This window comes from Cannabis sativa, chromosome 3 (assembly GCF_029168945.1).
Source record: "Cannabis sativa cultivar Pink pepper isolate KNU-18-1 chromosome 3, ASM2916894v1, whole genome shotgun sequence".
In the NCBI taxonomy this organism is placed as follows: domain Eukaryota; kingdom Viridiplantae; phylum Streptophyta; class Magnoliopsida; order Rosales; family Cannabaceae; genus Cannabis; species Cannabis sativa.
The window spans coordinates 60,478,701-60,506,424 of record NC_083603.1 but is presented as its reverse complement, the minus strand read 5'-3'; the positions used below and the strand labels follow the sequence as shown (position 1 = coordinate 60,506,424).

General features: G+C 36.3%; 1 protein-coding gene across 1 annotated transcript; it reads right to left on the bottom strand.

Moving 5' to 3' along the window:
• Positions 1 to 1,199: 1,199 nt before the first annotated feature.
• Positions 1,200 to 22,772, bottom strand: LOC115709423 (uncharacterized). The gene is made up of 21 exons (XM_030637523.2): positions 22,699 to 22,772; positions 22,382 to 22,615; positions 22,146 to 22,215; positions 21,805 to 21,847; positions 21,290 to 21,367; positions 21,066 to 21,150; positions 20,894 to 20,976; positions 18,396 to 18,453; positions 18,105 to 18,215; positions 17,072 to 17,129; positions 16,868 to 16,964; positions 15,845 to 15,880; positions 15,605 to 15,741; positions 15,413 to 15,483; positions 4,919 to 4,972; positions 3,969 to 4,111; positions 3,580 to 3,711; positions 2,941 to 3,174; positions 2,399 to 2,458; positions 1,816 to 2,082; positions 1,200 to 1,609 (listed from the first exon to the last, which is right to left on the bottom strand). Exons 2-21 carry the CDS (start codon positions 22,536 to 22,538, stop codon positions 1,475 to 1,477), a joined length of 2,109 nt encoding a protein of 702 aa, XP_030493383.2. The 5' UTR covers positions 22,539 to 22,615; positions 22,699 to 22,772; the 3' UTR covers positions 1,200 to 1,474.
• Positions 22,773 to 27,724: the final 4,952 nt, after the last annotated feature.

Below are 27,724 nucleotides of genomic sequence, written 5' to 3'. Positions count from 1 at the left end.
AAATAAGTAAAATAAGAATGCTGTAAAGTGTAGAAAGGATTGCTTATTGTTGTTGAAAAATATATATTTATTGTTTATAAATGGTTTTAAAAATTATTATTATTGTTAAAAAAATTATATTTAAAAAAAAATCGATCATCAAAAAAATATAAAAAAAAAAAGTTGAGAGCACCAATTTTATTTTTCGAAACATGACTTAGTGGATAATAGATATGTCATAGCAATTTTATATGATTAGGACACAGAATGGTACAGTATTAGATGTTTATTGAATCACATCCAATAAATCTTGATCAATCCAATTTAATCCAGTTATTTATTAAACGTTAGATTTTGTCAATCGATCCAATCAATTTGAATGAGTCAACTAATCCAATGAAAGCATTGGATTGAATTGGTTCCAACCTTAGATGCATTAACTAATTTTAATAAGACTAAATTAGATCTATCCAATTTTTTTAGCCATCATTTAGGCTTAATTTTATTATATAAATATAATAATTCAAAATTTAATTGTCCTAGTAATAAGACATATATATAAAATTAAAAAATATATTTTAGAAGCATATAAATATATAAAATTAATAAATATTTATATGTTTTTAAAATATATTTATAAATGCTATAAATATGTGATTTGTGAAATTTTATATTTAGTTTTATGTAATCTCATGGGCGCATAATACAATTAGTTAATATTTTTAAAATAAAATAAATAAACAAATTTTAAAGACATTTAAATATAATTGAATGAGAACTTGATGATAATTGGAATTATTGGATCAAATATCTCATTCAATAACCAATATCTAATTAGATATTTAAAATTTACATCCAATTTAATTATAATTTAATATCCAATTCTCTTGAATCGATTAGTTGTAACTGGATGAGATAGAGAATTTAGATCCGCTTGTTAGGAAAGAATCACCCTCACCTATTAGGTGGATCGAGTATATTTTAATATACTCCATCCCGCACAACATGAACTATGCCAAACAGCTGCAAACAAATCGATATTAGGAGCACTCAACATTACAAAATTGGACCACCTCTAATACTATATTAAGAAAGTTATTAAAACTAACTCAATCTACAAAACTGCTTGTTAGGGCAGGATTGCCCTTACCTTATTAGGTGGATCAAGTACATATTGTGTCTTTAATAACTGTTCTTCCAAAATTTACTGCCAACTGAAATTTTTGTAATATTTGTATGTCAAATTCAGTGTTTATTGAGTGCCGATTTGTGTTTTAACTAAACTACTTTTAACTTCTTGTATTGATGGAGGATTATGTACCGAGTCACTCGGTTAGGAAAATAAGCAGGTATCTCCATTTACAAGAAGCTAGAAACTTTAAAGAACTGTAATTGTAAATTTTTTAAAGCATAAAACATGTAGGAAGTGTTAAAAATGAACACAACTTCAGCTATTGGTTAAGTAAATCATCTCAAGAAAAGTGAGGAGCTTCTACTACTCAGAATCGGAATCCGAAAATGGCATTTGGTAAGCATTTTTAGGTTCTTCATCGGTGATGGAAGGAGAAGGACGTTCATTTGATGCTGTTCTCACTCGTTCTCTCCTTCTAGCTTTCCTTTTTTCCTGGAACTAAACAGATTCCAAAAATTAATCTACTAGTAGTGTCGACCCCACTGTGCACAAAGCCCCGAATATATGTGCAGACAAGTCTGCAACTAATAAGTTTTAAAATAATGCAATGTTGGTATTCCTGAAATTGGTTTGTTAGGTGACAGTTTAAAATTGCAAAAGATACTTCTTCATTAGGTGAGTGTATAAATAGATGCATCACATACCTTAGCATTAGGTTGACTTGGTTGGTTTGAATCTGGTTGATTAGGCTGTTGAGGTGGCTGACTTCTTTGCAGCCAGATGGTACCAAAAGATATTAAGGCTGCCAGAAGAAGGATGGGACCAATCCTTGGATCTTGAATAAGATCATAAATTTTGGTTATAAAGCCACGAATATGCTGCTTGATTCTGGATGTTGAAGGTAAGCTTTGAACACCTTTTGACCAGATAGGTTGCTCATCGTCGGGAACCAGTTCAGGAGTCTTTGTTCTCTGCATTTGAAGCACACAGAAAACTTGAGTATAAATCCCAGAACACATGAAGTAATGAAAGTTCTTATAGTCCCTAAATGGTTTGAGGTGATGGAAGTAGAAGAGAACATAGTTTCCATCTCAAAAATGTGAGGTTCTTTTCTTTTATTTACATCAATATATCACAAATTGGTAGCATACTTGCCCTAAATATAATCATAAATATTATTCCAGCAAATTAATAAAGGATATTCGTAGAAATATGGATGGATGGACCAAGAAGCTTTTACACAAATTACTCGAAGGAGTGAAAAGAAAAATAGTTGATAATTTTTACATAATGAGGCAGATCCCTGGAGTCGCCATCCTTGATTATTTGTGAAACCCATTTAATGATCTGCATGAGAAAGAAAAGAAGCATATTAAAAACGGAATATTAACAGACCAAAGCCTGTGACTGGGAGACTATAAACCACCTGCTTAGTGATGTACATTAATCCTCTTGATGACTACATGTATATTAAATGGTTCTCAGTTTTATAGGTCACACGATCTTTCTAGTTTCTTATCATAGAAATTTTTACGCCAATTGTATATCATCTATTGAAACTTATTATTAAACAACTTTACTGCTAACATCTAAAGCTGCAATTTTCATCTGTAAACCAACACCAACAAAAAAATTAAAGTTCTCTATGGAAGTGGCTTATATCATACTTCATACAATATGCGATGTCTCTCATAACCAACTTCTTATACAAAGCATTTAATTGCTTTTGAATGTCAAAAACCAACTTGAGGAAAATTACAAAATTGTTATAGAAGGCATCTAATAGTGTATTGAAACACAGTAAAATGCCTGAAATTTCAAATTCAAACCTCTGAAGTTTCATCTGAACCATTGTACTTTGCCACAAGTTGTGATGCAGGATCCAATTCCTGTTCTTGTAATGAGTCCCATATGCTTCCTTTCTTTCTCTTAGGCTTTGTGTCCTCCTCGCTAGCGTTTCTTTTGTAGCGCACTATAAATAACTGGGGTACATCTGCTAGATCTCTCCTTGGTCCACAAGTATCATAGCTATTTTCAGAATTGAGGTAAAAGAAACAATATCTCTGGACATAGAAATAAATGATCACCATTATAAATCCCGAATTCATAAATAATGTTAAAGAACTCAACCAGAAACCTACAATTAAAAAGAAAACACACTACCAATAGTACTTGGGGAAAGTTGGCTTTTTAACAAGAACAATTAGAACTGTCTCTGGCATTTTACCCTCTTCATCTGTTACTGAAAACAGACTCAAGCATAAACTAATACCAGGCCTTTCCCAAAATGGGTTCCTCATTGGCACGAAAAAAAATTAGGGATAAAGCATTAAGCAACAAACAATCAGAATTTAGAATTTATTCAGGATAATGAACGGAGCGTCTAAAACTCAAGCTAAGGAGCATACAATCGTTCTCCACAGGAATTCTTAATACTCAAAAGTAAAAGGAAATGAAAGTTATTTTACCTTTTGAGTTTCCCCTTCAAGCCAAGTAAAGGTCAATCGTTTGCTTCTAATCGCACCCAATGCTGGTGCCGTGGTTTGATCCTCGCTAGACTCAATATCACTGGATAGTAATTCTTGAACCCTGCGTATGGTCTATCACCTTAATGTGAATCATTCGCATAGCTCAAGATGTAAATGAGTCTATTACCAACCCAAAACAAACTATTTGCTTAACTCGTACTATATAAATATATAGTTGAATACAAATGAGAAAAATATCTAAAATAGTATATTTCATGTGACCCTTTAGAAACCTTTTGATAAATTTTGCGACCATATGGTTGCCAAAATTATGTCCGGCAAATACTTGCCTGAATTTATAAAAATACAAGCATAGGAAAGACACTTACTTCACGCATTTTATTGAGTTCTGGGCCATGCCTTCCTGCAAGAATGGCGCAATACCAAGTAGAGGTATCATATCCAGCACGAGAATGGCCTCTGGCATCACAGCCCAATTCAATTGATGTTTCACTTCTCAACTGAGGAAGCTCTGAAAACACAAGCTAGACAAATAAATAGGGTCTCTACACAAATACTTCGTGTAATCACGAAAACATGTTCAATTGTTTTTGTGTTTCCTTGGTCAAATAAAAGAATGATCTGTAGAACTCACTACAAGAAACCAAAATGGAAAGCAAAAAATCATCCAGATAAGCATTTTAGATGGACGACCAAGCATCAATAACACACCATCACTAGTTTATAAACTGGTTGAACTATCATATCAACATCCATGACACTCGGTCAACAAACCAAGTAATTCAATTGAAATCAATTCTTTTTATCTCCAATTTCTTACACAACATTCATTGACCATCATTATACCTAGAGTATAATGCATCCTTTGATTATTATATCAGAGAATAAAGCAAACATGCTACGGGATTTGCATACTAGAATCCAAAATCATCACTTTTACTACCTAAAATCTATATAAAGGCTCAAAAAGTACAAATTAACAGAAAAATGAAACTTGAATACATTCAAAAAAAATAGACACATTTATAACATATATTACACAATAAAACTTTTAGATTAGAAAAAAAAAATAAAAAAATAAAGGCACCAACCATGGGAGTGTTGATAATGTATAGTAGAGGCAAGAAAAAAGTAGAGGCGTAAATGGCATAAAAGGAAGCATCATAAGATGCTTGGACTAGGGTAGACGATCAACAACTAAGTAGACCTAAGTAATGATGATAAGCATAATGCACCCTTTGATTATTTGACATGACCACACAGACTTATAAAAATATATAAGAAGACCTAAGTAATGATGATAAGATCAATTCTTCACCTAGCATTTTGTTCTGTTCCATGATAGTTGAGAACCATGTGTTGTTAACAGCTCCTGCAACATAAATCATCAAATGTGATTATTCCACAAAGCAAAGAACTCAAATCAAATTCTTAGAGGCACTGAGTTATATCTATCTATATAATAGAAGCATGAATAACCTCGTCGATGATTTTTTGTCTTCTTGTAATTAGTTATATGCATATATATATATTATGTATGTTATTGTAGAAAACAGTTATTCGAATTGTGTATCGATTTCATAGAATAATACATATTTATATACAAAGTTAGGAGACTAAATATTTACTAAATATCTAATTCTTTTACAGCTAATATACATCTAATATCTAACACTCCCCCTCAAGCTGGAGCATAGATATTAATCATGCCCAGCTTGTTACAAAGATAATCAACCCGCACCCCATTCAAAGCCTTTGTAAAAATATCTCCTAGTTATTCTCCGGTCTTCACATATCCTGTGGAGATCAGACCTTGTTGAATTTTCTCACGAACAAAATGACAATCAATCTCAATGTGCTTAGTTCGCTCGTGGAATACGGGATTTGAGGCAATATGAAGAGCAGCTTGATTATCACACCATAATTTTGCTGGAATAGAAGTCTTAAACCCGAATTCAGTCAAAAGCTGATAAATCCATATTACCTCACACACAAACTGATCTGACTTACTTTTCAACAAACCAAACTTCTCAACAGCCTGACTAAATTTACCAAACCAAGCACGAGGACTTTGTTTCAATCCATATAAAGATTTGCGAAGATGACAAACTCGCCCTAACTCCCCCTGAGCAACAAACCCAGGAGGTTGCTCCATATATACTTCTTCCTCAAGATCTCCATGAAGAAAAGCATTTTTAATATCAAGCTGATGCAAAGGCCAATAATGAGTAGCTGCCATGGAAATGAACAGTCGAACAGATGTGAGTTTAGCAACAGGAGAAAAAGTATCACAATAGTCCACTCCATAGGTTTGAGCATAACCCTTGGCAACAAAGACGGGCCTTTAAGCGAGCAACTGTGCCGTCTGGATTGAATTTAACCGTGAACACCCATTTACACCCGATGGCCTGTTTTCCGGAAGGTAAATCAACCAAGACCCAAGTACCTTCGCAACCAAAGCATTCATCTCTTCTATCATTGCAGCAAGCCAACCAGGATGAGACATCGCTTCTCGAACAGTTTTAGGAATAGTGATAGAATCAAGAGAAGCAATAAAAGAACAAGAAGAAGAGGAGAGATGATTATAAGACACAAAAGAAGTAATAGGAAAAGTACATTGGCGTTTACCTTTACGTAGTGCAATGGGAAGATCATCTGAGATTTCCGGATCTGATGACGAAGATGCAGGTGCAGGACATGAAACAGGAGGTAGAGGAGGGGGGCACCTGGTGTACACTATAGGAGGCCGAGGGAGTGGTGGAGGTGGTAGAGGTGGTGGAGGTGGTGAAGGTGTAGACATTGTGGGGGTGACGACCGAGGCAGGTGAAGGAACAAGAGACCCACCAGAACATGTATCAGGCGCATAGGATGTGACAGAATAAACCAACAAATCATCATCCTCCCCCTGACTAGTAGAAGTAGTGGAAGATGAAAAATAATGTGTATTTTCTACAAAGGTAACATCAATAGAAACAAGATATTTGTTGAGATCAGGACAATAACACCTATACCCTTTCTGAAGACGAGAATAACCAAGAAAGACACACTTTAGTGCCTTAGGGTCTAATTTGGTGACAGATGGACGGACATCGCGAGCAAAACAAACACTGTCAAATACTCGCGGAGCAACTGGAAACAATGACTTATTAGGAAAAAGAATTTTAAATGGAATTTCACCATTAAGAACAGAGGATGGCATGCAATTAATAAGAAAGCATGTCGTGGAAACTGCATCGGCCCAAAAAGGTTTAGGAACTTTCATTTGAAACAAGAGAGCACGTGCAGTTTCAAGAAGATGTCTGTTTTTACGTTCTGCAACACCATTCTGAGGTGCCGTATCAACACAAGAAGTTTCATGAATCATGTCATTAGAGGTCATATAAGATTGAAATTGAGCAGACGTGTACTCTTTGGCATTATCACTTCTCAAAGTACTAATAGATACATTAAATTGAGTTTGAATCTCAACACAAAAAGCACAGAATATAGAAAACAACTCAGAACGGTTTTTCATTAAATATAACCAAGTTACACGAGAATAATCATCCACAAAAGTAACAAAATACCTGAATCCAGGTTGAGACAAAATAGGAGAAGGACTCCAAACATCAGAATGAACTAACTCAAAAGGAACACTAGCACGTTTATTGACACGAGGACTCAAACTAACACGATGATGTTTGGCAAACTGACATGACTCACAATCTAACGAAGATAAACTACTATATTGGGGACACAGTTTCTTGAGCAAAGGAAGGGATGGATGACCTAAACGACAATGAGCCTCAAAAGCGGAAGCAACACTCGAACAAGCAATAGAGGTTGGCGGAAGTGGGTCAAGAACATACAAGCCACCAGATTCATGTCCTTTACCAATAATCTTCTTCGTCATAAGATCCTAAAACAAACAATGATCAGGAAAGAATGAGATGCAACAATTTAAATTACGAGTGAGTTGACTAACAGAAAGCAAATTAAAGGACAAATCAGGTAAATGTAAGACTGATGACAAAGATAGCATAGGTGTAGGAACAATAGTGCCAGATCCAATAACGAAGTGTCGTTGACCCATCAGCTAAGGTGACAACAGAAGTGGGACTGTGAGACTGAAAAGTGGAAAAGAGACGGGAATTACCTGTCATATGATCTGTGGCACCAGAATCAATGACCCATTTTGAGGATTTGGAAAGAAAGCATGCATTAGAGTTACCTGAATCAGCAATCGACAGAAGAAGATGAAGACTTAAGTGTTTCCTGATACCTTGAGAACTTGGCAAATTCATCAGCAGAAATAAGGACCGATTTGTCAGATGCATCACTAGTGCTTGCAATATTGGCAGAGTGTTGTTGTCGATTCTTAAACTGTAACTTCCTACACTCAAACTTGGTGTGGCCTGGTTTCTTACAATAATTGCACATGATGCTCCCAGAATTTGGTGTGCGGTTATCAGGTCCTTGTGAATTACCTCCTTTAAATCCACTTGGAGTAGAGTTTCTTTCCGTTATTACGACTCACCAAGGCGCTATTAAGAGGAGTTGAAGAGGTAGTCTCTGTGCGAAGAACACGAGTAAACACATCTTGTAAAGAGGAGACATCAGAACCAGAGAGAACTTGTGACTTTGCAGAGTCAAATTCAGATGAGAGTCCTGCAAGAAAACTCATAATAGCCATATGTTCTCGTTGGCGCTGTTGAACTTTTACATCAGCACTAAAGGGTAATAGCACATTAAGTTCTTCATACGTTTTCTTGAAAGCCATAAAATAATTCATAAGAGACTTATCTTGTTTCTCCGCGCGATAAAAAGCTTTGCAAACATCATATATGCAAGATATGTTGTCTTTGCCAGAATACAAAAACTCCAAGTAACCCATTAGTTCTTTAACCAATTCACAATGATTAATCAAACTAATTACCTCAGTATCGATAGAATTTCGAATTTGAAGGAACAAGCGAGCATCCTCACGGAGCCATATTTTCCTTGAATCGTTTGTTTCTTCAGGAGGATCGTCAGTCAAGTGATCATCTTTGTCAATACTCCTCAAATACAGTCGAATCGTCTTACTCCATTCCAAATAATTCGAACCAATCAACTTATGGTCCGTGATTTTAGACATCACGGGAACAACATCAGAAACAACAACTGATTTTGAATCTGATCTTATCTCTGCCATAATCTCAAAAGCAAACACAAAGGACAGAGAGAAAGAACAAAAGAACACCAAAAAATGAACACCCAAACACGAAGAAGACAAACAAATACCGAATTACAACCTAGAACAGATGCGAGTGGGCTTAGGAGAACCCAGTAAAGAATCGGGAAAAGAATGCCGTCGAAGGCGCCGTCACACGCGCCTCCACGCGCCGGCGCGTGGGAAGACGTGCAGAAACTTTAGGCGGCGCGTGAGCCCCACGCGCGAGGAATCCAGCGACCGGACTTCGGGGTTTCGTAGATCGGCGGCTGGGCAACACGGCTGAGTGGGCGGTGAGAATAAATTCGCACTCCAAATCGGGTTTCCGAAAAACAACCCTAAACTCAAACCCTAATTTTTGCTTTTTTTTTTTTTAAGAACCCTAATTTCGATTTTCGAATTTTGAATCACAATGCTCTGATACCATATAGAAAATAGTGATTCGAATTGTGTATCGATTTCATAGAATAATACATATTTATATACAAAGCTAGGAGACTAAATATCTAATTCTTTTACAGCTAATATACATCTAATATCTAACAGTTATAATGAGGCCTAATTATCTCACACCTCGACCCAGCATAATAGTGTCACCCAGATTCTCTCCATCAATAAAGTTTGGCCCAATTCATTTCGTTACTTTTTTGAGCAATTTTTCCCACTATATATCTCATGCACAAAAATACCATATTAACTTAAAGAATGTGGTTAGCCCTAACATGTAAAGTTCATCGCCACGAGACGAGCTCGACTCTGTAAGTTTTAGTTAATACGTTCATGTTAATTTTACATATTTTATGTTGCGTTACATCTTGTGTGTACGAATTTAGTTTGACTAGAAATTTTCTTGTGCTTAGAAGAATATGTCTTAGAATTTTATGGGTAGGATTCGATCAATGGAATATTTTCGAAAAAAAAAAATTGAGGAAATATTTCAAGGTATTGCTATATTACGTAATTTAAGTTTGTTTTTGATAAGTTGTACTTACTTTTATAAAAAAAAAAAGAGTATAAGAAGAGTGTTTGTCAAAAGGAATTGTGTTATAAGCAGATTGGAATAAAGTATGTTATGACAAAAAAAAAAGTTTAGTTGTTATATTTGTATTTCTGACGAGAGTATATGTTTCAAGTTTAATAAATTAGGCATATATAGCTATTGGTACGTTCTTAAGTTTGATTTTTTTCATTGAAGTGTTAATGGATAGATAATTTTAAGCTCTACTCTTTTGTTAGAAATAATTAAGTTGAATTTTGGTTAAGAGTGAAATCTAATCATTAAGGTTATAAAAGAAGAACAAACTGTGACAGTCAGTAGTCTCGTGATCCTTAAAGGGATATACCGGGTAAGCTGTGCAATCCCACACCTCCTGGGAAAGGTCAAGTGAGATGATTCTGAGACTGTGTAAGTATGGGACTACACAGTTGAAGAGGGCTTAAATGGATTGATTGGTACTACCTATATCAACAAGGTGCATCTTGTTTTTCGGTAGTCCATTACGAAAGAACTCCACAGTTAAGCGTACTTGACCTGGGGTAATTTCAGTATGGGTGACTTCCTGGGAAGTTTTCCCAGGAAGCGTGCGAGTGAGGACAAAGCATGCTGGAAACACTTGTGTTGGTCTGTAGGATCAGTCGTCAGTCCAAGAAGCAGCCGTAGTGACGTACTCGTGTATAAGAGTCATCATTCCGTAGATGTAAGGGCCCAATAGAGTTTTGAAGTAGGGACGTTACAAATGGTATATGGATAATTGTTCTTTAAGTTAATATGGTATTTTTGTGCATGAGATATATTCACCATAAATATATAAAATTCACGTAATATAAAGACATTCGATTTTGATAATAGCAAGATAATAGTTCATTTATTTCTTGTTTAATTTTTAGTTAGTTTTACTGATTTTTATATGATAAAAATAAAATATTAAAAACATGAGCATTGCAGCCCAAGCCTAACCCATTAATATGGGGATTATTTAATAAATACAAAAAAAAAACAAAAAAAAAATTACAAAAATACAGTTTCACGAAATTTTTAATATTTTTACGATTTTTTTTAATTATATTTACTGAAAATACAGTCTTTTTATGTTGTACTCTTGTTAATTTGTTGTTAATTTTTTGTTATCTGTACATTATTTTTTGTTGTTGTTTTGATGTTATTTAGATGTTATTTTCATGTTACTTTTATATAGTTTTCTTGTTGTTTTTGTGTTGTTTTTATAAAAAATCGTGAAAATGTATAAAAAATTCTTTAAACATAAAAATGTAATTTTTTTACAAAAAATAATGCCTTATGTAATTATCCTTTTAATATGAGCATAAAACGATCGCAACTTAAAAGAAAATTCAAATCATTCACTTAAACCCTATTTCTTTCAGCGAAGCCTAACCCATTTAATGTTATTTCAGATACGGCCCACATGTGTAAAATCCTAGGGCAATTTTCATTTTTATGGGTTTTAAGGTATAAGTTTACAAAAATATGGTTTATTATCAAAAGTGTTAGTATGAGAGTATAAGATAACTGGTAACCTTTACTTGGATTTCTCATATTTTTCAGCGTTTTCTTGAATTTTTACCATAAAATAACTCCTTTTGAAAAGAGCAATATTATTGCACATGTAGTGTAAAATCCAATAAAATTTATAATTTCCTCAAACCCTAAACTTGGTATCTCCACTTAATGGGTTGGTCCATCGGACCCTGGTAAAGCCCAATTAACCTTCTCTTCTTCTGCATCGAGAGGACTGTCCTCTTGCATCGGGAACCAAAGACGGCAGGGGGACTGTCCTCTTGCATCGGGAACCAAAGACGGCAGGGGGAGCAGTGGTCGCCAGGCCAGTTTTACCTTCACCACCACACACTCGGGAAGGTGAGTTGGCTACGTCAGTACCATGGGATCTGGGTCGTACAACCTTGAAAGGATAACATATTTCCAACACTCTTCCTGCTCTTCTCAATCTTCACATCAACATAGGTTATTTTCTTGAGAATGGAGGTGAAACTTTCTCTTTCTTTGTAATTTCTATGATTTCAAAATGTGTTCTCACTCTCTGAATTACAGTTGTTCCTTCTTGGAAGACCCATGAGCTCTCATCATGGGGTCAGTCAAATCATATTGTCAGAATATATTAGCTAATTAGTTATTTTTCTATTTAGTCTCTAATTTAGGTAGTTTCCTATTTACTCCCTCTAATTTCTTATATAAATATATTCTATTGAATAGAACATATAAATCACTCACCATTTTCTACCTGGTATCAGAGCAAAATTCGGAATTTAAAATTAGAAATTAGGATTTATCCCAAAATTGAGGTTTGTAATTAGGATTTGTTCTTCATCTATTCTAAGGTTCATTTTTCGAAAAACACATTTAGAGAGCATGTGAGCTTTCACTGCCAGCACCAATGGACAGCCCAACTGCCGATTTGCAGAACAGATTCCCGAAATTTGGTGGTCGGAATCGTCACGCGTGAGCTAGACGTGCCCCTTGAAGCTTCGCCGATGTTAGAATATTAGTTGTAGAAAATTAGGGTAACTTGTATTTAATAGTTTCCTATTTGTATTTAGTAGTTTTCTATTTAGTCTCCTAACTTTGTATATAAATATAAACTATTCCATGGAATACAACATACAATTCTATTCACTGTTCTCTATAGGCGACAACACACACGCACTAGTGTGTGAGCACGTATGAAGTTTTTTTCGCAACCGTTTCTCTGCCGGTTGCCTTTTTCGATGTTTCTAACCTTTTGGTGCATCTATTTCGACCATTATTTTCTTCTTTTGTGATCGTTGAGGTTTGTTCATCATCCTTTGGTGTGATTCTTTATCTCCAGGGCTCTTCTCTGTTTGTGGTTTGGTTTAGGCTTTCCTAATTTGGTTGTGAGATTTTGATTGTCGATTTGTTCTCATTTTGTTTGCTCATTTATCGAATTTGTTAGTTGGTTTGTTGTTTGAGTTAGTTTGGTTGGACGAACATAATATTTGTAATGGCTTCTAGAAGACCAGTTCTTGTTCTGCAATTGAATATGCCGAATTCTTACATTATCTGAGTCTCTCTTAAGTATTCATATTCTTCTATCACTACTATAGTTGATTCAGGTAAATCAAATTCGTGTCTTTCTTTCCTCGTCTTCCAAATGATCATTAATTCTAGTGTTACAGACCATATGACAGGTAATTCTAGATTCTTTTTTAATCTTCAAGCTCATGCTTCCTCTTCTACTATTACCTTAGTCCATGGGTCACCTAATTTTCTTTTAATTTCATCTTTGTCGATAACTTACTCGTGATCTTAACTGTTGTATCTCTTTTTTTCCTAATCATTGCTTGTTTATGGATCTTATGAAGAAGCAAATAATTGGTAAAGGATATGAATCTGGAAGCATCTACATTCTTAATACACCAATACCTAAATCAGTTGCTTGTTCTAGTGTACAATCCCCCTTCGAGGCACATTGTAGGTTGGATCACCCATCTCTTCCTCTGCTTTAAACATTTTATCCACAATATAGTAAGTTGTCTTCGTTAGATTGTATTACACTATTGAGAATAATTAATAGGTTGGGCCAAGTTTTGAATTCACCCTTGGATTGCACTCATTTGAGACAAGAGATGAGTAAGACCATTGTCTTCGTTAGATTGTATTACACTATAATAAGTTGTCTACAATGTAGAAATAAAATACACTTGAGATGTATTATTACTATTGGAAAAAGCCTTTAAATAGGCTGAGTACAAACTTTAGACATTAATTACCCTTCAACTAACAACTACTAACAACTCAACTAATCTAATAAATATCGATTAGTTTTGGTTTTGTTTATGTCTCGTTGTTTTTGTTTTGTTTCAAATGTTTAAAATGTTTTTGATATAGCACTTGTAATCATGGTATTCCTCCGCCACAAGTGAGGCTATCTATATATAACGGGGGAGGGGTCAGTCTTAAACAAAGGCCTCTTTCAAAAAAAAATAATAAATATCAATTATTTCAATACCCTCCCTTAAGCTAGCGCACATACAAGTCTCACATGTTCAGCTTGCATACTTGATCATCAAAGCTTTCTTTTGATAGTCCTTTTGTCAACAAATCAGCAAGTTCTTGTTATTACTTGCTGAGTCCTTTTGTCATCGAAGCTTTCTGTTGATAGTCCTTTTGTCAACAAATCAGCAACTTATTGTTATTACTTTTCTTGCTGAGTCCTTGTGACTCACAGGTGCTATGTGGTGCAGGTAAAGGTAAAGAAAAGCTAGATCAACCATGAGATGACAATCTTCTCCACAATGTACATATTGATCCCACCAGTCTGTGTGCCGAGTTGCCAAGAATTGTTTTGGCCTAGCTGTATCTATTGTGTATTTTGATTTTGTGTTTTGAATTGTTGTCGTATATAGTCTTTTGTAAACCTTTTATAACAAGGATCTCTGGAACACGTTTTTAATGCTGTTATGATGCCCGTTTTTAGTGTTTCATTTTAGTAAAGTTTTTAATGTCATCACTGTTTTTAATAATTAATTAATCTATCAGTATTAAACTAGTTTATAAAATCACACACGCGACTGTAAATTATGGTGTTACATAAACCCCGAAAGCAGTGCAAATGGTTAGCTTAGGCAGAATATTGGTACAACACATCCTTCCACTCGGCTACCAAATGCACCCCCTTTAAGGCTTTGTATGATCGAGACTCTCCCCCTTTGCTCCGTTACACTTCCAATACAACAACTATGTCTTTCATGGACCAGTTACTAGAAGACCGAAAAGCTATTTTGGATGACTTGCAAATGCAACTGCTCCAAGCCAACAACAGATAAAAAGGTACGCTGATGCTAAGCGCCACCATGAAGAGTACAACATCGGAGACTCAATCAATCTCAAGTTATGACCTTATCTGCAGCAAACCCTTGCTAGAAAACGTTTTGAGAAGTTGGCCCGCATTGGCAAAGTGGCTTACAAGCTCCGATTGCCACCTACAACTGGCAGGCATACATTCAGTTTTTCATGTGTTACAACTCAAGCATGCTCATGGACCAAACTCGACTTCTCTATCCATTCCCAAGCAGCTATCGCACGACTTGGAGATGGCCATGGAACCAGCATTATGATTGGATGTGCGTCAAAAAGCCCCAGACAGCAACCAAGTTAAGGTTCATATCAAATGGACTACCTTACTAGATTTTGAAGCAACTTGGGAAGATTTTGACACAATTAGCAACCAATTTCCACAGTTTCACCTTGAGGACAAGGTGAATATTTGGCATTGGGGTAATGTTAGGCCTACAATTCAATTTACTTATGTTAGGAGACCAAGGATAACTTAGTCCTAAGATGTAACTGTATGGGCTGGGCTTAGTGTGTATTTTACATTTTAATGAGCTATCATTATCTTAGTCCTAGCTGTCATGTTGAGTCTTACACTAAACCTGTAACTACTAAATCTTATTCATTTGAAAAATATGAAATTTTTATGTGAAGATTGAGTCAAGTATTCTAGGGAGACCCCAAGCATCTCGAATAGCCATTATTCTTCTATCCACCTGTTCTATATCAATATAGAAACTATTTTTAGATTCATTCAAGAACTGAGTTTGGATTATTGGCTATGAGAGAGTTACCATGGTGCACTACAGGTTTGGCACCTGGATCTTTCAAAAATACTATTGCGGGTGCACTTTCCACTTCAAACCTGTCACGTTGTCATTGTCAAAACTTCCCAAAGTTAGACACTGAAGTTATTATCCATTCTAGAACAAGAAAAAAGTTTATAGCAATCCACTCTAACTAAAACAGAAAGTAGATCCACTCACGCATTGAACCAAACAGAAGATTCCTCTTCTCGCCATAGCACAAATGCAAAAGAGGCATGAGACCAATACTTTTTAGCAGCTTGACGTACAACAGGAACTGCTCGCTCCCCTGTTCTTGAGAAGATAATGACTTTTACCTACAAGTCAAGAGCATCAATACCATCAAGGGTTACAAAGTTTTATAAGAGTGTCTCCCTACGTACTGTAGGAGTGTTTCAGGTTTGTAAATGAGAAGTTTACCTTATGAGGACTAACTTTTGCCAGGAAATTTTGTCCCTGGGAAATGAAAAAAGAAAACAAAAATCCCACGGGATAATTTCAATTAATGATTACATGTTTCATAAAAGAACAAAAGAATAGGAAAGAATAGAGGCCAACATGAGTTGTGAGAGACGTAAACTATAGTAAGTGCTATTTTTTTTTTGAAAAAAGAGTGGAGGGACCAATCAATAAGATTGGCCCCCACCCTCGAGATAAATAAAAACCCTCGCTTATGGCGGAGGAAAACCGTAGTTACAAAGTGCACCATTTTCTAAGACTTAAACAAGGTCTCAAGGATGAGATTACAGCGAGCACTCCCCTAGGATACACCTAAAGAGCTGGAAACTTCACAAGGGAAGAGACTATAAGGCATAAGCGAAAATCTTACAACAACACTCTCCATTCTCTCATTAAATCTGAGAAAGAAACATTTTCAAATAGCTTAGTCTTGTACACCCAAGAAGCAGTCCAAAATTTAATTTTATCCCATAGGGCCTCTGCTGAGTTCTCCGAACCTTCAAAGATTCTATTATTACGTTCTAACCAAACTACCCATAGAACTGCCATGACTGCCGTTCTCCATAAACATGTGCTTCTTTTACTGCCCCCCGCCTTGCTCACTATCATTTGAGAGACCACACAGGGCATAACCCATTGGGTGTCAAATTCGTTAAATAGGTTTGTCCAAAGATTACACGCAAGGCGACACCTTAAAAACAAATGCGTCACGTCTTCCCCACTTGACTTACAACAAACACACCACCCCGGTGACAAGCACATAAATGGGCGCTTTTTTTGCAATCTGTCATGTACGTTCAATTTATCTAGGGACACCAACCACCCGAACACCTTAACTTTATAGTAAGTGCTATTTAACATAACAATCGATAAAAAGTTAGATCAGTTCATGATTTTAATTTGATACGACATAAGCATGCTTCAGATGAATCTTCCTTTAGAAAGTTGTAAATAAATGAAAATTAAATAAACTTAAAATATTACCAGCGTCTCTTTTGAGTAGTAAAAAATCCGAGGTAAACCGACTATATTTGTTGTGAACCACTCTGTAACTGCATCAACGGACAGCTCTCCATCATACCTGATAAAATGGACCCAGTGACAAAATCAATATCATATTTACTAAAGAAATGTGAATTGTCACGTCACTAAAAAATTCCACAACATAAAAGTAAATAAAAGGCTCACCTACTAAGACAATCAGCAGTTCTACACCCTTCGGGAAAAGCAACAAGAGAAGGAAAGCCTACACACATTACTGTCTAATTAGAGGAAGAAACAGCTAGAGTGCACTGAACTAACTAGATGAATGCATTTATAGACAAAATCAACTACTTGGTTCACTTGAAAATCTACTGATTCGCATATCTATTACATTATAAATATACATATTTTATATATAAAAGAAGTTACTCAGTAATACCGATAAGAACTATAACATATATGAAAACAGCACATTTTATATTATCAACAAAGAAACAAATCACAGGTTGGGTCTGAACCTCAAATTCCTTAGCAACACACACTTGCCCTACCACTTTAGCTAGACTCAAGTAGCAGTACTTCTGAAACCCCTCTGTGTCTTACAAGCAAGCAAGATGGCTGTAATGGTCACATGTGAAGTGGCTAATCATAAAATTGAACAAGTAAAATCATTTGAAAAGCATAGGCTAGAGAATGTATGATCCTCTTAGTTGCAAATTACATCAAATAAAATCTACAAAGCAACGAGAAAGAATAAAAAAAACTTACAATATAGTTGCACAAAAGAATTTTGCCTTCTCAGGTTTTGCTTTAGTTTAAAAAGTAGAATGTACGCAAGTGTTTATGATAGATAAGGTAAAGCAAAGGGCATGTATTTCAAAGAGAAGGGCAATCATAATCAGCAAGGATCTTGTCACGCATGAAGGAAACCATGATATTTTAATTATATTAAAACAGAATCTTTTATATAAATACAACAGACATTAGAACCCCTTCCCCCTCCCATACACACTCACACACTGAACTATCAAGTGGATATTATATAAAACATAATAACATTGTCAAATTATTACACTTTTAGGTGTGAAGCGTGAAAGCAATATCCCTATACTTACATCATTTGAACAATTTTTATACAGATGAATGTCCATGGTTATTATTTTCAGAGACGTTACTACTGAGAAGTAAAGAATGCAGCTTTGACTAATATCAGACTAAAAAGATGGTAACCGCGTACCATTTCTAAAAAAAGGCCATCCTGTTGCTTTCTTTTCAGAAAGATATGCCACAAGATGAAGGTTCCCAAGTTCCACAGAAGCAGTAGTAGCAACCCCATCCAGCAAAACAGCTTATACGAGAAAGTGAAAATAATGACAAAGTGAGCGAAGAAGCAATCATTATTCATACAAGAATTCTCTCATACTCAATTCAAACAATGTTCCACAAAGAAGACAGGGAAAAATAAAACAGATGCAGAAACCATTATAAAAAAGGCGGGATACTTCCAAAGGGGAAAAGAAAAATATACCAATTCTTTTCCAAGCATCAGAAAACTGAAAAGAGCTCTTGCTTCCAAATGAAAACAACTGAACAAAATTTCAGTCAACATATAGTCAATAGATATAAAATTGGATCAAATAAAAACTCTACAATAGCAAATTCAACAATGAGAGCATAAGGTTTTCTTTCAATAGGAATAGATCTTTGAAAACAAAAGGTTCGTGAACAGTGGCTCATACCCAAATAACCACATTTAATTTATATTTTAGTATTTTTACAAACATCAAACATGAGGACCTAACAGGACTAAGACTACAGATTTCCAAACTTCAACCAGTAAACCATAGATAATTAATTTAATGATGTAAATAAGTAGCACATTACAAAAAAAAAAATTGTAATACTTGTATAATGAAATCATTCTTGTAAAGCCTACAAAACAAATTACCCATGTGTGTTGTACATCACTCAGGAATGTCACCATTATTGCATTAGAAAAATATGATATTACTCAGCCATTTATTATCTAAATAAGATTACACATCAGTTGATACTATATGTTATATCATCGTAAGCCATAATGTGTGTACATGCTGAAGGATTTCTCTTCATTTATATATCTTTTCCCTCCATCCCTAATTTAAGAGGAGCCTTTCTTAAACTGACATCCTCTACCAATCAAAAAGCTAAAGAAGGTGAATCACCAATCTCTTAAACATCTTTAAATTAGTTAGATGTTTCTAAAAGCCAAAGAAGCATACATTCTATCCTTGGACAAATATCAACCACTTTTTCTAAGACTGATTAGTAGATTGCTAATCTTCTTTTTCTTTCTGTTATCTCTATTAAATTTCAAATTTTATAAACACCAATAGAAAAGTAAAGTGGGATACATAATGTAGTATAGATTATAGAGAGTATGTTGGTAACTGTAATGAGGGGTTGCGAATGAGATGAAATAAAGTAGTATAAATATGAGACTATGAGAGTAGAAAGAATGGATGGTAATTCAGCTTTAGCTCAAGGGAGAGTTGACGTTTCTCAAATACCTCTAGTGAGAGTTGAGGTGTCTCGAATATCTCGTGGTTTTAAGGTGATATAATTTTTTCGTTCAATATCAAATATCAGATCTTCCCAGTCTTTTCAAATTTCCAGTTCTCTTTATCATTGCCTATTAACACTGCTATTCGTTGAAGAACCTAGTTGGGGGAGTATATCAAAATTCTTCTAAACACTACCTTAATAAAAGTAGGCATAGCTTCAAAGCTTTTACACCGAATTGTGATAAATCGACTAACACTCCAAGTTTTGATAAATGTTTGAAGTCATGTTATATAAACAATTTACTGAATTAAGATCATTGATCACCTGATAGGGGTAAATCACATTTTAAATGAATAACTTAGGAACTGATTAAATTTTAAATACTAATGGCCTGTTCACTAAGGATAAATGAATTCTTTTTCACTTTTCTCCTAAAGAATGACATTACCTTCAATAACATTTTTTTACTTAACCTAGTCCACGAAGAATAGCCCTAGTTAGGATCTTTGTCCCCTTCTTAAAGTATGCATGCCTCCTCTTCTACTGCAGGGGATTCTCGAACAAAGGAAAGCCCGTATTTTTTTCCTACCCTCTTCTTTTCTTTCAAAAGGCAAGGTAGTTTACTTGCTTACTTGTTAGAGGAAGGTCTTGAAGAGCCTTATCTTATCCTTATTGGAGCCTCTTCGTGCCTGAAATCTCTATTGATCTGACCGGCTCGAAACAAAATGAAAAAACAATTTTGTCCTTTAAAAATCTATCTCGCCAAAATATTATTCTCTTATTGAAAAGAACAATTTGGTTGGAAAGAAACAAGAGAATTTTTTATGGAAAACTCTGTCAATTAGAGAGGTTATGGGAAAAAAATCAAATTTTGGACTGCAACGTGGGTTTACAGGACTAAACATTTTGAAGATTTCTCTTTTCTAGACTTGTGTCATGAGTGGAAATCTTTGATGTACTAGATATGAATATGATGTGTTTGTTGTGCTTGTTTTAGTATGTTTTTATGCTAAAACTCATGTACCCACGGTTTTCCTCCGCCACAAGTGAGGGTTTTCAATATATAATGAGTAGGGGCCAGTCTAAGACAATGGCCTTTGTCTCTTTTTCAAAAAAAAAAAGAACAATTTAGTAAATTTAAAATATTCCATTATGTTTCCTAGTTATATAAACAACATGAAGTAATTTTGTTTTCGTTTCTAGTGAGTTCAAGTATACAAAATAATACAAAATTAGAATTTCCATTTCCCTCTACTTTATTCCCATTCATTTCTATACTGAATTATTCTAATTCCGATTACACGAGTTAGTTAACATGCCACAAAGCTAGTAGCTGACATACAGGAGAAAAGAAATCACTGATTAATTCAAAGAAATTCTGATGTAAGATAAGAGGGAGAGGAACAAAAGAAAGACCAAAAAAAGGGACTTCTGCTTACACTAGAAATGGGAACTGTTGCCTGTTCTAGGATGTGAGTGTACCTGGATTAGTAATGGCCGGGCATCCTGAATAATAGACTGAAAGCCCTCGGAAGTTATGACATTAAGACTATCATCTCCAGTATCTAAAGGACAACAGTACACTTGTAATTTTTCCAAATAAATGCATGCAAGAGTAGATCAATTGCAATAAATGACTGAGACCATAACTAACCTGGAATTGCAGAATCTAACAACGGAAGGTCTATGGTTGAAATACTTTTCCCTGCATACTGTTCTTTGGCCTTCTCAAGAACATCCTACCAAGTATAAACAAGAATCCAGAAATTTTTCGAACAATAAAGGACCTGGCAAGGATTAAAAGAGAAGACAAACAGAGCTTCTTCCAACTGAAAGTGTAATTTTCTCATATTCATTAGCTGGAGATTGGGAACTTACTAATTGTTCTTCAATACCAAATATATCATAATTTTTCTTCCATGTCGGGTTTGTCAGCAACTCATAAGCATAGCGAATCTGCAACTTAAATAGTCAGTCCCAAATTTAAAGCAGCAGTATCAGGAATGACCTGACGAGCGGCAAGGAAGAGTAATTCCACTTGAAAATACAATTAAAACAATGATACTGGAAATCGTCAACCTCGAAAGATCACACGCAGAGGATGTATTTGAATGAAATGCTTGAGAGGATGTAAGGTTGTATTGTTCCACCATGAAATGTGTACATGCACTTGTAAGCTACTTAAGAACATGATATTTCTTAATGCAGAAAACATAAAAATGGTTTAAAACCAACTCATATCAGCATGTACCAAAACTAAGGAACTTAGACCAACTCCCATATACTTAGATCTAGAACGAAATCCGTTGCCTTATTCCTAACATGTTAGTTTTTTAACTATTCTTAACATGTTAGCAGATAAACAACATAAGATAAAGCAAGAAATTGCTGACCTTGATAAAATCAGAAGTAAGAGGAACCTCAACGGCTGAATTCCTGTAGTGGATAACTTTTTTTGGTTATATTAAATTTAAGAATACTTATGAAAGCATTCTCCAAACAGTCAAAACACATAACACTATGCTTCCTAATGGCCACTGCCATCGACTCCAAAGCTTAAATATATATATATATATAATATTAATAAAATAGAGGACATTACACCGTAGTGGCCAAAAATGAAAAGGAAAGGAGACTGCTATGTTTTTACAAATAAAGTTATGAACTATATTTAATTAGAGACAAGCAAAAAAAAAAAATCAGACACTAGGGCAATAGAAATTGCAGAAATTACCATTTGGATGAAAGTTTCTCGTAGGCTTCCTTCACTTCTTCAATTGAACTGTACTTATTGATTAGCAGAGCTTCAAATTGACCAGCCAAATGCGTTCAGTCAGTATAGATAAATACATATACACTATAATAAAATTCCCTATACATACAATTCGCATACGACATACATATATACATGTATGCGGGATGTGTATAATGTATGATTTAGAGTGCAAAAGAGAGAAACTGAGAAACTACCGTCGTAATGAGAAGGAGGAAATGATTTAGGAATTAGAACGACTTGATAGAACATAGCCACTAAGAAGAGAGCTAAAGGCACCGAGTAAGCTTTGATCGTCGACACCGACGTCGCCATTGACGAACTCGATGCCGAAGTAGAAGAAGCCTTGGTCATGGTGGCGAATGGCGATTCCTACTGAGTCCACACTCTACTCCACTGGAGACTGAGTTATAGAATCTTCAAATCTCGGACTGGAAAAAGGAATAAATAAAATATTTATTATATTTTAAAAATAATATACAGAAGACTAGACGAATCTGATTGCGGAGCGTACAAGTCTCCGGACCAAAAGCGGTCTTCAATGGCAAATTTGTTAATTTCTATTTAAGCATTATGACCTAATCCTTGCTTTTAGGATTAGTTAGTGATATTATTAAAATTAGGTAATATAGCCGTTCTTCGGCTAATTTAATTTCTTTTAGTATTATAATAAAAAATAACTATTTATTAATTTAATAAATAGTTACTTAAAAATATAATTTTTATATATAATAAAATTAAAAATATATTATTTAATTCTATATTATTATTATTAATATACTGTAAAAAAAATGCTTTTTTTAGTGACAATTTTTTAATCATAACATAAATTTTTTGTGACTAAATGTGACTTTTAGTCACACCAAAAAGTTACTTATGACTAAAACATAATATTTAGTTATAAGTTGTCACTAATTTAGTTTAGTCACAACTAATTGTAATTTTTGTGACTATTATACTTTTAGCCACGGACATTTTAGTCACAACACAATAATGATAATTATAATTAGCAACAACTTTTTTATTTTTAGTTACAAATTTTATTGTGACTAAAAGTAAGATTTTTTGTAGTGATAATTTTATTTATTAAAAAATAAATTTAATTTTATTAATTATTATTTGGATTATTTATTAAGTTGTTTAAAATTTATTATATGCATTATTTTAAATTACTTTGTTAAAAAAACTTGTCATAAAAATAAATAAATAGGGTGGTGTAGGAAAAAATTAGAGTGTTCCCATAATGCATTATTTTTATATCCTAATCATTTAAAGTCGTTGTCATTATTGTATCTCATCTATTTTCATCACCGTATCTCACCCGTAGTCATCATCGTATCTCATCCCCTTGTCATCAACGCAGCTCACTTATTGTAGTCGTTACCACTGTCTTTCTTAAATCTATATCTTAATCTTAAATTTCATCTAGAATTTTAAACATTTTTGTAATGTTTTTAAGACATTGGACAAAAATCTTCATGTAAAATTTTGAAAATAATATCTATACTATGTATATAACTAACTAATATTTATGTTTTGAAAATATATATTTTTTATGTTTCAATTTGATAGAGATTGTTGAAATTACATTTTTTATATATATTTATCTTAAATTAAATTTAAATTTATCATATTGAACTTTTTTATTTTTTATTATATTAAATTTTCAGAAATATTAATTAATTAAAAAAAAATCTTCATCTACAATTTTGAAAATAATATATATCATGTATATAATTAATTAATATTTATATTTTGAAAATATATATTTTTTTAATTATGTTTCAATTTAATAGTGATTGTTGAAATGATATTTCAAATTTTACCACCTTTAAATATTTAAGTTTAATTTTTAAAAATTTATAACTGTTGCCCCTGATTTCGCCCAATATACGTGGACCAACCGGACGGGGACACGTGGATCAGATAATTTATAAATATTCGCTAAGTCTTTGTATGCCACCAGGAAACATCCTGGGCATAGGTCCCGGAGGAGGCACCCGGAGTGCGAGGTGCTCCCGGAAGCTCGCATAGCATAAAGCCTCTCCGTGAGGTGTCAGGCTTCTCCTGAGCCATCAAGTCGCATTTAATGCCGCATGGGAGGAAGCGTGTTGGGACTGCAACACGCAATAAAGTCTGACGGCACAACCTCCAACCAGCAGCGCCACAGTAATGATCATTTAAGTCTAGCGACGGCTACACTGCGAAGAGTCACATCAATCACAAGGCAAAAATGACATTTTTCATAAAAACCCTACATCACCTAGGGATTTGACCATGCATTACTCATGGTATATTCATTGGGAACACCCAACTTTATGGATACTTACAGATACACTTGTAAGAGCAATTCTAGGGATTACCCCACTAAAACACTATAAATACCCCCTCAAAGCTCATTAAAAGGGGATCGAGAATCTTGGGCTGCATATGAGCAAGAAGAGTAAATACTCACCAAGAACATTCTCTGTATTTATAAGGGTGACATTCTCCCAAGTATAAAATCTGTATTAAATACATCCATTAATAACAAAGACTCGTGGACTAAGGCTCATTAACGCCCCAACCACGTAAAAATCCTTCTCTCACTTTCTTACAGCTCAATAGTATAATCATATTTTATTAGTTGTCGAAAACCTCGGTCAACATTTTGGTGCTTTCATTGAGAGCTGAAGAAGGCTGCTACAAAACAAGCATTTGACTTCACAAAAATGGTGGAGACAAGAAGTACTCGTCAGCCTCGCCCTCTGGAAGACGCTCAAGACCCAAACGAGGAAGATGTAGCCTCAAGAGCAGCAGAGGAGTCCGAGGAAGAAGAAATAGTCCCCGATGATGACTACGAGGGAAACCTCGACGAGTATGCCTATGACGAAGGTAGTTACTCAGAACTGGTGCTTCTTAGACAAAAAGCTATCGATCACGAAGCCGAGATCGAAGCTCAGAAAGCGCAAAACCAGAAAATGCAGGAAGTGATGTTGGCCATGCAAAAAGCCATGGAAGCAGCTGGCATTCACGTGCACCCCAAGGCAATGACCGCTGGACTCAACAAGGAGCTAGCGACATCTTCGCCTAATTCCCAGCAGCAGAAATCTAGGGAGCCTAGCCCTATAAGATATCCTGCTGAGGGGAATCAAACAAAAAACCCTACTTCTACCCCTGGGCGAAAGAAAAAGGTGCAGGATCCGCGAAAGGTCCGCTCAGATTTCCCTAAAGGGAAAGGTCCGCAGAGGGGCAAGCCCCAAAAAGGGAGTCTTGGCCCTCAGGATCGAGGGGACCGAAAAAGCGTTTCTGTACACCAGGAACCCGGGGGTAGAGGGAGAAGAGGACAGAGATGTCCTCCCGTTAATCTGAGAAATCAAATCAATGGGAACCAAGGTGACCTTCGGGATCACCTTGACCAAAAAAGATACGGACCCGTGGTTTCCTCGGGTACGTTGAATGAAGGAATTATGGCGGAACTCGCCATACTCCGAAAAGACATTGCCCGAGTCTCCCGGAGGCAGAAGGGAGACGACTCCGATTCAGACAGCGAGGATCGAGAGCCATGTGCCAAGCACATCCTGGAGGTGGAGCTCCCTAAAAACTTCAAGATGCCCGAAATGGCAGCATATACCGGGAACTCCGATCCCAGCGACCACCTGTCACGGTTCAACCGTGTCATGACGGTCATGAGGGTTAGCAATGACGCCAAGTGTGTGCTTCCCACTCACTCTAAGTGGGTCCGCGAAGGAATGGTTCAAAAAACTGGAACCAGGATCCGTGGGCTGTTGGAACAAGCTACAGACCAACTTCCGGAGACAGTTTGTCGCTGCAAGAAAGGTCAACCTGGAGGTCAGTGCCTTGACTAATATCAAGCAACTGCCCACCGAGACCTTGAAAAATTACATCAAGAGGTTCCGAGAGGAAGCCTCGAAAACCAAGAAGGTTGATGACGGACAACAGCTTGCACTTCTCCAAGCAGAATCCGTGCTTGGGACTCCTTTCCGGAATGAGTTGCGAAGAGGGGGCTCTAGCCTCCGGGACTTCCGAGAAGAGAGTCCAAAAATATATCAACCTCGAAGAAGCCCAAATCGTGGCTTATGGGGGCTACTACCCCACCGAATAGCAGGGTTTATGCCCGAGTATCGCCCCTGCACCGCCCGACCGCGACCCCACAAACAAGTGGTATACGGTTCTCGCTACCCCGGGTATAGCCAGGGCCAAGCTTTGGCACCAGCATCTTCTCATTTTGGCAACCCGTCCGGAGTAAATGGGCAAGCTCCTTCACACTCGCTCCGCCGCTAGCTTAATGTGCCTTTCCTGTGGATCAAGGAGTAAAAGGTCCTCCAAAGGCAGCACCCGGACGGGAGAGAAGCGCCAGAAAAAGGGGTACACCCCCCAATATACTCAATACACGGAACTATCGGACTCCCAAGAACGTGTGTACTTCGCCACTAGGCAAAATACACACTACCGGAGACCACAGCCGTTGTACAAAGACAGCTCCCAGAGAGATCCGAGCAAAAGATGCGAGTACCACAACGACATTGGTCATAGCACCAATGAATGTAAGAATCTCAAGGACGAGATCGAAAATCTAATCCGATTGGGCCACCTCTATGAGTGGATCAAGAATAGGTTGCCCCACCTCAATCCGAGTCAGGTGGCTGGGGGTATACCTCCGGGAACACCAGGGGGTACAGCAGGAGTATTGGCTCCGAGTCGCTCCGCAGTGACGCCCAAAGATATCCCCGGACTGCCGCCCCGGCCTAATGGACGGGTAGCCATGATCTCCGGAGGTCCCCATATCGGAGGGAATACTCGCAAGGAGCGGAAGCGATACGCTGGGGCCGCAAAACACAATGAGATATGGGAAGTTACTCAACTCCCAACTCAAAGGCCTCGGCTGATGGACCAACCCATCACATTCACGGAAGAAGACGCCAAGACGGTGCGCTTCCCTCATCACGACCCGTTGGTCATAGAGACCCCCATCGCGAATAAAGTGGTGGCCAGAGTCTTAATTGACAATGGGAGTTCCGTGAACTTGCTCTTCAAAGAAGCCTTCACAGCGATAGGCTTGACAGATCGTGACCTCTCGCCTAGTGGATCCCAACTCAGAGGGTTTAACGGGACGACACTTATCCCAATGGGAAAAGTGAGGCTCCCGGTCACGCTGTGCCCGGACACTCCCCAGAGCACATTTAAATACTGCACCTTCGTGGTGGTGGACTGTCCGACAGCCTACAATGCGATCCTCGGCCGACCGGCCCTAGTGGACTTTGGCGTAGTCACTTCAATCCGACATCTGTGCCTAAAGTTCCCTACCCAGGAGGCCGAGCTCGGATCGTGAGGGGAAATCAGGGGGAAGCAAGGCAATGTTATAATGTTGCAACCCACCTGCCCGTACTTATGGTCCGGAAGTCCGCTGAGCCAGAAATGGCTGAAGAGGATGAGTTGGACCCTCGTGTAGGGTCCGAAAGAATCGTGGAACCAATGGAGGACGTCGAAGAAATATCAGTGTGCGACGTCGACTCCATCAAAGTACTCCGGTTAGGGAA

Bases quoted from the DNA above. Each gene is read 5' to 3' on its own strand.
- LOC115709423 (XM_030637523.2), bottom strand. From the start codon at position 22,538: ATGACCAAGGCTTCTTCTACTTCGGCATCGAGTTCGTCAATGGCGACG. The intron at 18,216-18,395 runs GTATATTTTTCT...TTCTCGTATAAG, and splicing joins TGATGCTTGGAAAAGAATTG to CTGTTTTGCTGGATGGGGTT. The intron at 4,112-4,918 runs GTGAAGAATTGA...TTGTGTTTTCAG, and splicing joins GGAACAGAACAAAATGCTAG to AGCTTCCTCAGTTGAGAAGT.